This window comes from Eretmochelys imbricata, chromosome 9 (assembly GCF_965152235.1).
Source record: "Eretmochelys imbricata isolate rEreImb1 chromosome 9, rEreImb1.hap1, whole genome shotgun sequence".
NCBI classification, from domain to species: Eukaryota; Metazoa; Chordata; order Testudines; family Cheloniidae; genus Eretmochelys; species Eretmochelys imbricata.
Genome location: NC_135580.1, coordinates 83,327,738 through 83,338,969, shown reverse-complemented (window position 1 = coordinate 83,338,969; position 11,232 = coordinate 83,327,738). Strand labels below are relative to the sequence as shown.

The 11,232-nt window shown below is 44.0% G+C and overlaps 1 protein-coding gene across 1 annotated transcript in view; it reads right to left on the bottom strand.

The window, feature by feature from the left end:
- Nucleotides 1–1,572: 1,572 nt before the first annotated feature.
- Nucleotides 1,573–11,232, bottom strand: part of LHFPL1 (LHFPL tetraspan subfamily member 1) — a 34,968-nt gene continuing 25,308 nt past the window's right edge. Inside the window, exon 3 of the mRNA XM_077825565.1 lies at nt 1,573–1,754. Within this exon, the coding sequence (XP_077681691.1) occupies nt 1,573–1,754 (182 nt within the window). The remainder of the gene's footprint in view (nt 1,755–11,232) is intronic.

Below are 11,232 nucleotides of genomic sequence, written 5' to 3'. Positions count from 1 at the left end.
TTGTTTCCATCCCGACATGTTCATGAATTCTGCATCAGTTGCCCTGTATTTATTAACAGACAGTTGAGGGGTAATATTCAACAGTCTGCAGACAGTCCTGTAGTCCACCAGAGGGCACTGCAGTAACCCCGGGTGATTCTGCCATGAAAGGCATTAGAACATCTTCCTCATATTACATGATTCTGGCAGAAATTAAGAGTACTCATTAGTAACCTCACATTTCTCTCCAAAAGGATGCCAGTTATGTCACTTCATGAATGCACAAGATCAGATAGCTCTGGAGAGTCAAAATAGCTACATGACTAGATGATAATAAATTTCCATAATGCTGGGTGTAATATACAGCAATCGATGTGGGTTTCACTCCCATGGGTGAAAATGGTCACAAGCCTTTATTTACAAGACATTGCAACAAGAATATAAATGCAAACACATAAGCTTTTTCTCCAGCTTGTTCTCCTGCAGGGTTAAAGGAATACACACATTTATAAGCCCAGAGCGTGCCCTTCATTGGACTTTGCAGCATATGGCACTGATGAAGTGCTCAGTGATCCTAAGATGACCGTACTCTGGAGACAATCTTCACATTTCTGAGGCCCTGCAATAGCCATGGAGAGGAACTCAGTCAACTCAGAACTCCATATTGCTACAGAACAATCTATATATACCACTCACTGCCAGCTTTATCTTAACTCCATCTAGGGACGCATATGCTAGATGGACAAACGCTATATCTTCACTAGGTTAGGGAAGGGAGAAGCTCCTATATTTAAGGTTGGATGCAAGGAACACAGCTGCAGCACCTCCCCCTCCTTGCTTCAACCTTGTCCCAGCTGGAGACATTTTAGATACACACTACACATGGGGCTCCGTTTCCTGTTTCTGCACCAGTACTGCGCTGCTCCGGCAATTGTAAAGCAACCATAACCCGGCATAACCAGCAAGCCGAGCAAAGCAAAGCAGCCTGAAGCCCACTACTGAGCGTGGCAGTGCGGTCAAGTAGATAGCGCACTGGACTGAGACACAGAAGATCTGGGTTCTATTTCCTGCCCTGCTACTAACCTACTGTGTGGCCTTGGGCAACTCAATTTACCTCTCTGTTTCCCCATCTGTAAAATGAGGATAATGACACTGCCCTCATTGGTAAAACGCTTTGAGATCTTCTGAGGAAAAATGCTAGATAAGAGTTATGTATTATTATTAATGGAGATGTATCTTACATTCAGAGAATGCATGAAATGAATTCTTATTTTCCTTGGACCAAATTCATCCCCTGCTTTCAAGGGAATCATGATGCAGAGGAAATTGGCCTCTTGTTCTTAGCGCCTGGTCCGCAAGGAGACTGTCATTGTTTCTATGATCATTGTAGCCAAGTTGTGCTCTCAGTTACACCAGTGTAAATCTAGAGTGACCCCACCTGAATGTAGTTAGCCCAGATACGCAACAGTAGTTGGGAGCAGTCTTTGGCCCCTGCTGTCGACAGAAAAGTGGGGGTTCATGTGTATCATTCAGAGAAGTTTGGACCAGTGGCCAGCGCTCCTCCTTCTTTTTTAGGAGAGTATCCGGGAAAGCTCATTGTTTAAGGCAGCACTCGAGCTCCACTCCATACGGATTTGCACTCTGAATGATGCTCTTCACTAACATGACAGGTCTGGGATGTTTTCCGGCGAAGCATGAGAGCCAGGTACAGATCAGCATGGCTGCAGCCGCCCCACCTCCCATGCAGTAATATGCCCAGCCAAGTCTGCAGGTTCCTGCAGAGGGAGAAAGAAGAGGGGAAATCAGGAGCCCAGTACATGCTGTCGTGCAGTGTCAGTCATGAAACAGCCTGGTATTACCTCTGCACCTCCCCAGGCTAGTGGGGGAAAAGACAGTGATGTAGCCTGGCGCATGGGGTACATGGATACACTTTTACTGAAATCGTCTTTACATCCAAGGCCCTTTGTGACCTAACCCCAGCCTACCCATTGTCTCTCAGACACTATGGAGCTGCTGACTCCTGCCAACTTTCACTTCCCACTCATTAGATTTTCAAACAAATCCCTTTGTGCTCTCTCCCATGCAGCCTCTCATACATGAGCTCCCTGTAAACATCCACAAAGCCACGGCAGCGTTCCCCTCCAAATCTCGCCTTAAAACTCTCCTCAGAAAACAAAACAAAAAACTCAGCAATGGAGTGGTCAGACCACTACCTACCATGCCAACCCATATCACCTCACTGTTTCCTTGTGTTCCCCGTCCCTCTGTATGTATCCAGCACCTGTCTCTTGTCTTATATTAGAGTGTAAACTTCTGGGAGCTGGTACCATCTTTCTGTAATTTGTTTGCCCATGATTGAGGCCCTTAGGTGCCCCCTAATACAAATAAATAATAATACATAATCTACTTGTTTATTGTCCTTCTTTCGTCCTTTCCATGGTAAGACAAATCAGGGTTGATTTCAAGAATATAGAGCCTGATTCCCCACTGTGTTAGTCCAGTCCTACACTTAGTCCTAAAGTTAGTGTTGTTATTCATTTGTATCGAGTAGCATCTAGAGCCCACTGTGCTAGCAACTGTACACACCTGTAACAAAGAAACAGTCCCTGCCCCGAAGAGTTTACAATCTAAGCAGAGAGCAGTAGATTTACACCAGCGTAAAGCTGGGGTAATGCCATGGTGAATCTGGTCCCATTTTTTTCAATACATCTTTTCTTTTTGTTTGTTTGCTTTGTTAAAACTTTACTATTTTATACTTAAATCAAATCAGTGACAGAGTTGGCACTGTTTTTCCAATGGAAACCATGGCATCTGGTTGCCTTGAGCCTGTGAGACACCGAGGGCAAAAATCACACCGGGGCATCTGGTCACTTTGAATGGGTGAGACATGCTTCAGGCAAAAGTTACACAGCAGCCAGGAGGAAAATCCAGGTCATTAACGCAGTCAGTGGAGACCTAGAGGGAAGCTTCTCTTCTCAGACGCTCATGGCAGATTTGTATATATTGTTTTATGTATGGAACTCCCTTTGGTTTCTGCATGAGTGGATAGAAAGGAGTCGCCAAGTCAAGATCTGCTACATAGAATTTTGCCCTGAAAGCAGAACAAGATCTAAGAAGAGGAAATAAATCGCCCAGCTGTGATTCTCTGAATCCAAGTTCCACTAAGCAGACAGATTGCTCTAAAGACCTTTGATAAAGTTTCCACACCTGGAGTCACTGCTTTTGTACAACACAAGAGCAGCCCTAACAGCAAACCCCTAGCAGAAATTTCATCCCGGCTCTAACAGAAAATTAGAGCACCAGCAACTGTGAGGCAAAGTTAAGTTGCATAAAATGATGGTCAGGGGACTAATTTTCCTGTTGAGGGAGTTATGGCCTCGCCATTAGAAAGCCTTCAAGACAAGCATGTATATGGCAAGATTGGCCTTGATGCACAGAGATGAGGGATAGGTGAGCTCCTGCAGCTCTTTTTTCCTATGATAGCTCACTGTAGGCCAATGTACGCTAATGCAAAGGGACCTGGTGGGGTGAAGACAATTGTACTCATCGGGCTATCCCCAAAATGTAGTTTATTACCAGTTATGCTATAGCCCATGTTCATTTATAACATACGTGATATTATAACATGTTATAACATTGCCTGTGATACTATAAATCTCCAGGTTCCTGCCTTAATTCCAAATTAGATAGTAATATTCATCTGGCCTTGAGTTCCCTTCACCGACCAATCAGTATCCATGAGTCCTGAGGTTGGCTAGACAATCAGAAACCTGGGGGGGAGGGGAGAGACAATACATGCTCCAAGAATGGAGAGAACTGATTCCATGATGGCGCTGGTGGTTTTGTGCTTTACGCCGTGATACCTTGTCGTAATTTCAGTAGTTACTAGAGCAGTCCACTGAAAGCAACAGTAACTAACACATGGCATATTAATTCACACTAGCCCTCCACATTAGGTCTTTTGCGGGCTGAGAGTAACTTATGTCCACACTGCAGTGCCTGGCACCATGTCATATTAGCGGGAGGGAATGTAGTTCATGTCGAAGGAACATCTACAGCAGGTGGCAATTATACTTTAGGAAGAAAGATTTTGCAAATTATAGAGTCAACAAATCGCACAAATTGGCCTTGGTTGTACATGCCGGCTGAAGTTAAATCCTTTGAAATGATGCCGTGTTGCTCAGTGGGCAACACTCACTCCAAGGAACCTCTTTTTCAGTCATGTACACTGCAGTACAATACGCAGAGCCCTGAGTGAGCATTGAACAGATCAGGCTGAAAATGAGGGACTCCACCGCACAATTCACATCTTGCACCACATTTCAAATCCTTCAAAGTGCGGGGGAGTTCGGAGCCAGGGTTTATGCCAATCTCTGATTTAAGGTCATCTGCTAAAGGACACCCCCCTACCACGCCAGCTGCCCCTCTCTTGCTCAGTAAGCATCCAGTCAGTAAAGATGGCAAATGTAAGAATTAAAAGTAATATCTCTCCGAAACTGTTGTCTTCTGCTTGTAGGCTAGGTAGTATTATTATTATTACTATTGTGCGACCAATTCAGGCCCTCTGCTGTCAGACATCCTGCACTGCCTAGCCAAAAAAAAATTAAAAATCCACTACAAGGTATTATAATGCAAACATGGTGATAAAAAAGAGCCAATGTGCATCCCCATGGTTCAAGGGACAGATGTGCAGATCTTCATGGGATTTTATGGATAATTTCCACTGATTAAAGAAAGTGCTGGCTTCTCTGCTAGAAAACAGCAAGCATTCAATAGATGTCATCCTTCTTGGCTGGATTATGTTATTGGCAAAAGCAGATATATAAATACCTTGCACATTTTTACTGTCCTTAGAGCTAGCCTCTGAACAACGCGAGTAACGTGTAGTTTGATGTTCTCTGCACTGTTATGCCAATGGTCAGCTTTTTTGATTTAATTGTTTAGCACAGGCTGGTTCAAGCAAACTGTGCTGCTATTTGAATATTCTTTGTGTAACTCAGTGTAACTCAGGACTATGTCTAGCCCCGTTATTCTGTTGGACTGGGGTTTATTTCATTTATTCATTTATCCGCATTGTTTACTCAGTTTGTTCAAGGCCTGCAGGAAGGATTGCTCCCCAGAATGACTGAAGCATCTATCCTTGCATAAATACATTACAGCAAGCACAAGATTAGTTGTTTCAATGTCCCTTTCTGAATCTGATCTATGGGTCCAGCCATCCCTTTTAGCATAAAGCAGGGCACAGTGGGGAAAAAAGATGCACCAAAACAATGCAGCTCTGTAGAGTATGGATCTGAGAATTGAGCCAAAGCTAAGCTAAGCAAAGCTTAGCTGTGGAAGTGGTCTGGGCTCATAAGAGGATGAGTAAAAGTCTGCTGAATGTGCTTCTGTTTTGACTGCTGTCTGATGATCCAGACACGCTGAGCAAGCACAGCAAGGGCGTGCAGCACAGCGGAGAGCTGCTGATGTGACTAGCCATGCAGGTTTCCCCAGTCGGGGCTTCAACAGGTGGTGAAATAAAGCTCAGTGACACTCCCTTGATTAGCTCTGGACAAACATGACAAATGTCCACACATATTCTTTTGTATTCTGAAATGAATTCCCCTTTGGCTGAGTCCCTGCTTATCAGGAACACTCCAGCGAGTGATTTTTTTGGCAGGAATGTTTATGGAGATGGTGAATTTTAAACGTTTCAAATTCATAATCACAAGTATTCACACTGGCAACCTGTTTCAAAGAGCTCCATTCACCGAGTCAGGGATCCAAATCATGCCATGGGCCCTACCAATCAAAACAGCTTGCATGTGCCCATGAACAGATCACAGAGGAATAACACATCACATAAATTATGGGTTATGAGTTATTTGCCCACCTCTAGTCAAGCTCCACCCATTAGATGAGGACACAAGACTGAATGTCAGTCCTGATGTCACATGGACATTGGCACTGAGGTGGCACTCGCACGTGATATGCAGTTGTGCACACATATGTAAAGGCAGCAGATTCCCAGCCTGCTTCCCCCAAAGAACACACGCTTTAAGGAGCTACACTGCATGTACATCTACCCAAGTCTTTACCTCACTGATGTGCTCCTGCTCCATTGCTGTGTGCGAGAGTGTGCCTGGGAACAGAACCACTTAGTCACCTCGCTCACAACTACACAGCCCTGGGCCTCCACTCAAGATAGGCAAGCGTTGCATAACCCACATCCGCCCAGAGATTTGCTTCTGTGTTGTGAAGAGTGGGGGACGGGAGTGTATAAAACCTGCTGGAAGCAGCTTTAACCTATATACCATGGGCACCATTGTGACACTGTGATGGCATGCAGGAGGCATGTGGGATAAAAGATTTTCCACCTCTTTCTGCCAGACCTTCACAGCATGTGACCCAGACATGTAAGCCCTTCTCCAGTTGTACGCCCACTCACAACTCATGACAGAAGCACAGGGGATCAGACCTGGTGTACCTCACCTTCTGTCTACCCTAGGCCCTGTTTCCTTGATGCACGTTGCACAGGTCAATTAGTCCCGGAAGTATTTTATCCTACGAGAGTCAGGGGGAGGGAAAGGAGTTGTAAGAGAAAGAGAAAATGTTCCCACAGCAAATAAGCTTTTAAGCTAAGTCGGGAAGGGGTAAAAAGCTCACCTTGTTCCTCTTTGGTATGTATCATTGTTAATAGGCTCTCACTGAGTCACTCCATTCGAGTGTTGAGATTTGCTGTGACAGGATCACTCATAAAAGTTATTAAATCATCACTCAGAGATGGGTCTGACATTTCAATCAGAGACTTTGCTTTTATTCCAAGTTGCAAATCTCTTTGGTTTGGAATGTGGCTATATTTCCTTAGATTCAGCAGTTCATTAAATTGCATTGTTAACATTAAGCGAACTAAACCACTGAGTGGCATTTTAATCTCTCTCTCATCTCTGTTTTTCATAAAAGCCCTTATCACCATGGTATCTAAGCACCAGACAGAATCAAGGAGTGAAAGCGCAAACCACAGAAGTGTTTTTTCTATCCCTTCTACCCTGCTCTGCCCAGTGAGTAGTATATTCGTGTTCCCACGGGATTGAATTGGGATTAAAACAAAGCCCAGGTAAAACCATCAAACTTTGCCCTCAGACCAAGCCCCAACCACTTGAAGGGCCCCTGGTACTTGACAGTCAATATCTTGGTATATCCAACTGCAACCTCCCTTCCAACTGGGCAAGAAACCATCTTGTGCAAAACATTTTGCTGGCATCTGACAGATAGAGTGAGCATGTGCAAAGAGCCCATATATGTCTTGGGATGGGGACCCATGGGGACCCAAGACTTAAAGGTAAATTAAAATACTTTCGTAACAAAAAAATGAATAAAATGCTGTTCCAAAAACAAGTCTGAGACCCTAGATTGTTACTAAGAGTCATTAGTCATTCAACTACCACAGTAATGGGTGTGGTATAGGGATAGATGGATGTATAGGTTTAAAACTAGAGTGGTTGGAAATCTTCCATCAACTTTTTTTTTTTTTTTTTTTTTTGGAAAATGGAGTTTCCGGAAAAATTTCTGTTTTGCCAAATAAAATCCCATTAGGAAAATCATCATGAAATATTTGTTTCTGATCTGGGGGACCCAAATTGAAACATTTTAGTGGGTTGAACTGAATTGAAACACTTCATTTCCAGTCAGTTCAACATTAACATGTCCATCTGAGCTGCCACTGAGCCTCATGGAAGTTATAGTTCCACTGTCACATGCCCCAGACATCTCCCACAAGAAATTCTGAGAATTCCTATTTTTGACCAGCTGTACCTAAAACATCACAATTAAAATATTTTAAAGTCAATTTTAAAAGTTTATTTACATGTTGGGACCTGAATTCAGGCACTCTGGGTTCTGTGCATTTCCCACAGCATGTGATAAAATCATAAGCGCCTAAGACCTTATCCAAAGCCTATTAAAGTGAATCGGCCACTTTCCATTGATCTCAATGAGCTTTGGATCAGGGTCCTAAACAGGTCACCTATGTGATTTCCTTAAATGGTTTTAGGTGCTGCATTAGTGACATCAGCAGGCCTGTTGGTGAAGTACAAAACACAAGTCTTGGCAGGTAGATAAAGTAGGAATGCATTTTGAAATATTTTGTGTTACAATATATTTACAATAATTGCAATGTTAGGGCTACACACACACACTCTGTTAAGGACTTAAGATTTTAGATAGTTTTCCATTTTTTAAAAAAAAGAAGCCTTAAATGCGAATATTTTAAAGGTGAGAGGTGGGACAGAGACAGTGGGCAGAGGAAGTATGGCCTCTGGGTACAGCACTGGACGGGGCCTCAGAAGAGTTGGATTCAGTTCTCACCCCTGCTGTAGTCTTCTTGCAGGACCGTGCATCTAGCGGCAGTTGGAATGTTTTTTGATTTCAGGTATCTAGTCAACGAGTGGATGGGCACCCCAAAAACATGGCTCTGGATCTGGTGGTTGGTGAACCACGCAATCTCTGAAAAGCTCTAATACAACCCTAGCTTTGGCACAGCAGTTGCTGTGTGCTGTGCAATCATGTTTTCCTAATATTGGGTACTCCTGGGGAAATTCTGTGCCACTGCACATGTGCAAAATTCATGTCCGGTGCAGAATTTTTTCTTTCTGTGCAGAAAATACGTTCTGCTGAAGAAGTGCCTTTCACCCACCAGCGGCTGCTGTGGTGCTAGAACAGACAGCAGCAGCTGATCAGCAGGAACAGTCGGCAACTGGCTGCGTTCATCACAGCACCCTGCCCATGGAGCCAGGTTAGGAGGCACAGGGCATGGGCAAAAGACAGAGCGGGGGGAAACAGAGGGCTGCTGAGGGGTCACAGACTGGTGTTCAGAAGCACTAGTGGGGGGATAGACTGGGGTGGGAGCTCAAGAGCTAGTGGGGTGACAGCATTGAGCCAGGGACTGAATGGGAGGGGGCTTTAGGACCACATGGGGATGGAGGGTAGGGGGCTGCAGGGCCACATGGTCACAGGGGGTAGGAGGTGCAGGGACACACAGGGATGGGAGGACTGAATGGGAGAGGCTAGGGGTCAGTCAGGGTCATATGAGGGAGGTGCCCCAACTCCCTAACAAACCCTCCCACATCTCCCAGAAAAACTGTTCCAGACTTCTACTCACACCCAATAACCCTCTAGGTCAGTGGTTCCCAAACTTTAACAACCTGTGAACCCCTTTCACGAAAATGTCAAGTCTCGCGAACCCCTTCCTAAAAATGAATATTTCCAGGGATTTTCTCCTTTACCTGAATATAAATTATAAAAGCAGTGATCTTGGAAATATAAAATTTGTTTTTATAATACACTTATTACACACTATTTATTATTAATATTTATCATTACAGTATTTTTATTACATTATGAAAACGGCAACACTCTTCCAAGATCTCACTTTCATAGCTTATATCACTTTGAATAAGCCTGTTATAAGACCAGGCTCCTATGTTTCATCAAGGAGTATCAGATGTGCAACAGCATGAAGGTATTTAAGAAGCCAATTCAAAGTTCCTCCAAAACAAGCATTCAGGTCTTGAGCAGTCCAGGCAAACAATGCACATTACAATAAAGCTTAAACTTGTTCTTCATCATAATTTTAAAAACAATACTAGCTGCCTATTTAATTTTAAAAATAGCAACAAACATAGACTCATAGACTATCACAGTTGGAAGGGACTTCAGGAGATCATCTTGTCCAACCCCCTGCTCAAAGCAGGCACAATCCCCAATTATTTTTTTGCCCCAGATCCCTAAATGGCCCCCCTCAAGGATTGAACTCACAACCCTGGGTTTAAGCAGGCCAATGCTCAAACCACTGAGCTATCCCTCCCCCCAAATAGCTACCTCCCTTTCCATTTGTTATAAGGAGTCTTGAAGTTTAAATCTCCTCAGTGTAATAGATATCCTTGCTTTGATCTGCTTAGCTCTTGGAGGTCCAGGGGCTCCAGGCTGCGGGCCCCGCAATGCCCAGAGTCCCTAGGGACAGCTCTGTCTGCCATTAGGAATTTTTTCCCAAGAACCCCCTGTAGCATTTCACGAACCCCAGTTTGGGAACTACTGCTCTAGGTTCACTCCCAGACCCCTTCCCTCTACCTCAGCTCCTCCGTTACCTCTGACTCCCCCAAGCCTTTGCACTGCTTCTGAGGGGTGCAGGAAATACGTTTCTGTATTATAGTTTAAATTAATTCCTCAAAGTTCTGTATTAATAGCCTACTAAAGAATTTATTTGTCACAAAAAAAAACATTTCCTGGATCTTTTTTTTTTTTTGTCTGTATTATTACAGACTTACTTACTGACAGGTATTTTGAAATAAATTACCAAAATAATTGAAACTGGTATAATTACACTGTGTTGTTTTGACAAATAAAATATGCAAAATTTTGCAGAATTTTAAACTATTGTGTGCAGAATTTTTAATTTTTTAGTAAAGAATTCACCTAGGAGTAATTGGGCCAGAGTCACCCATTGTAGTGTTCAGCAATTGAGTACCCTTTAAATAGTTTGGGTGCCCTCTATCCCTGTCTTCTATTGCAGAAGCCACCAGAGCCTAACAGAGTAGTAATTTACACGTGATGCAAGGCATTTTATGTGTGCTAATGGGCTTGTCTACACTGGCTGCCACGGCAGCGCTCTAAAAAAAACCACGTCCACGAGGGGCACGGCTCCCAGCGCTGGTGCACAGTCTGCAAGGGCACTTTACAGGGCTGAAACTTGCTGCACTCAGGCGGGTGTTTTTTTCACACCCCTGAGCTAGAAAGTTGCAGCGCTGTAAAGTGCCAGTGTAGACACTCTCTATGTTGAGCCAAATTAATCTATGTCCTTTGAAAGAGTTACATCTGGGAGGAGAAGCCTTGTTTCTTAGAACTGCACAGTCACTCCGTCTGCTGGGAAAAGCTTCCTTCTTACCAGACCTACGTCAGTGTGAGCCTGTTCCCAAGCCAGACCTTATTCTAAAGCATTTCCATAATGCCGTGCAGCTGGGTTTGGTGTTCAGGTGATTCAGCTCGTCCCAAGGCAGCTTCCTTCAGAGCTGAGAGTTCTGATTTCATGACACGACACACAAATACGTCTTGCATTAGCAGTAGCAGCAGGGCTCAACGGAAGCTGAAGGTCCCATCTGTTCAGAAAAGTGACTGCTGAATACGTGCCTCACTGTGTGCTGAAGTTTAAACATATTTTTCAATGCAGCCAAGCTCAGTGATGGTAGGGTTAAGGAAGCTCTCTCCAGACAGCACTCA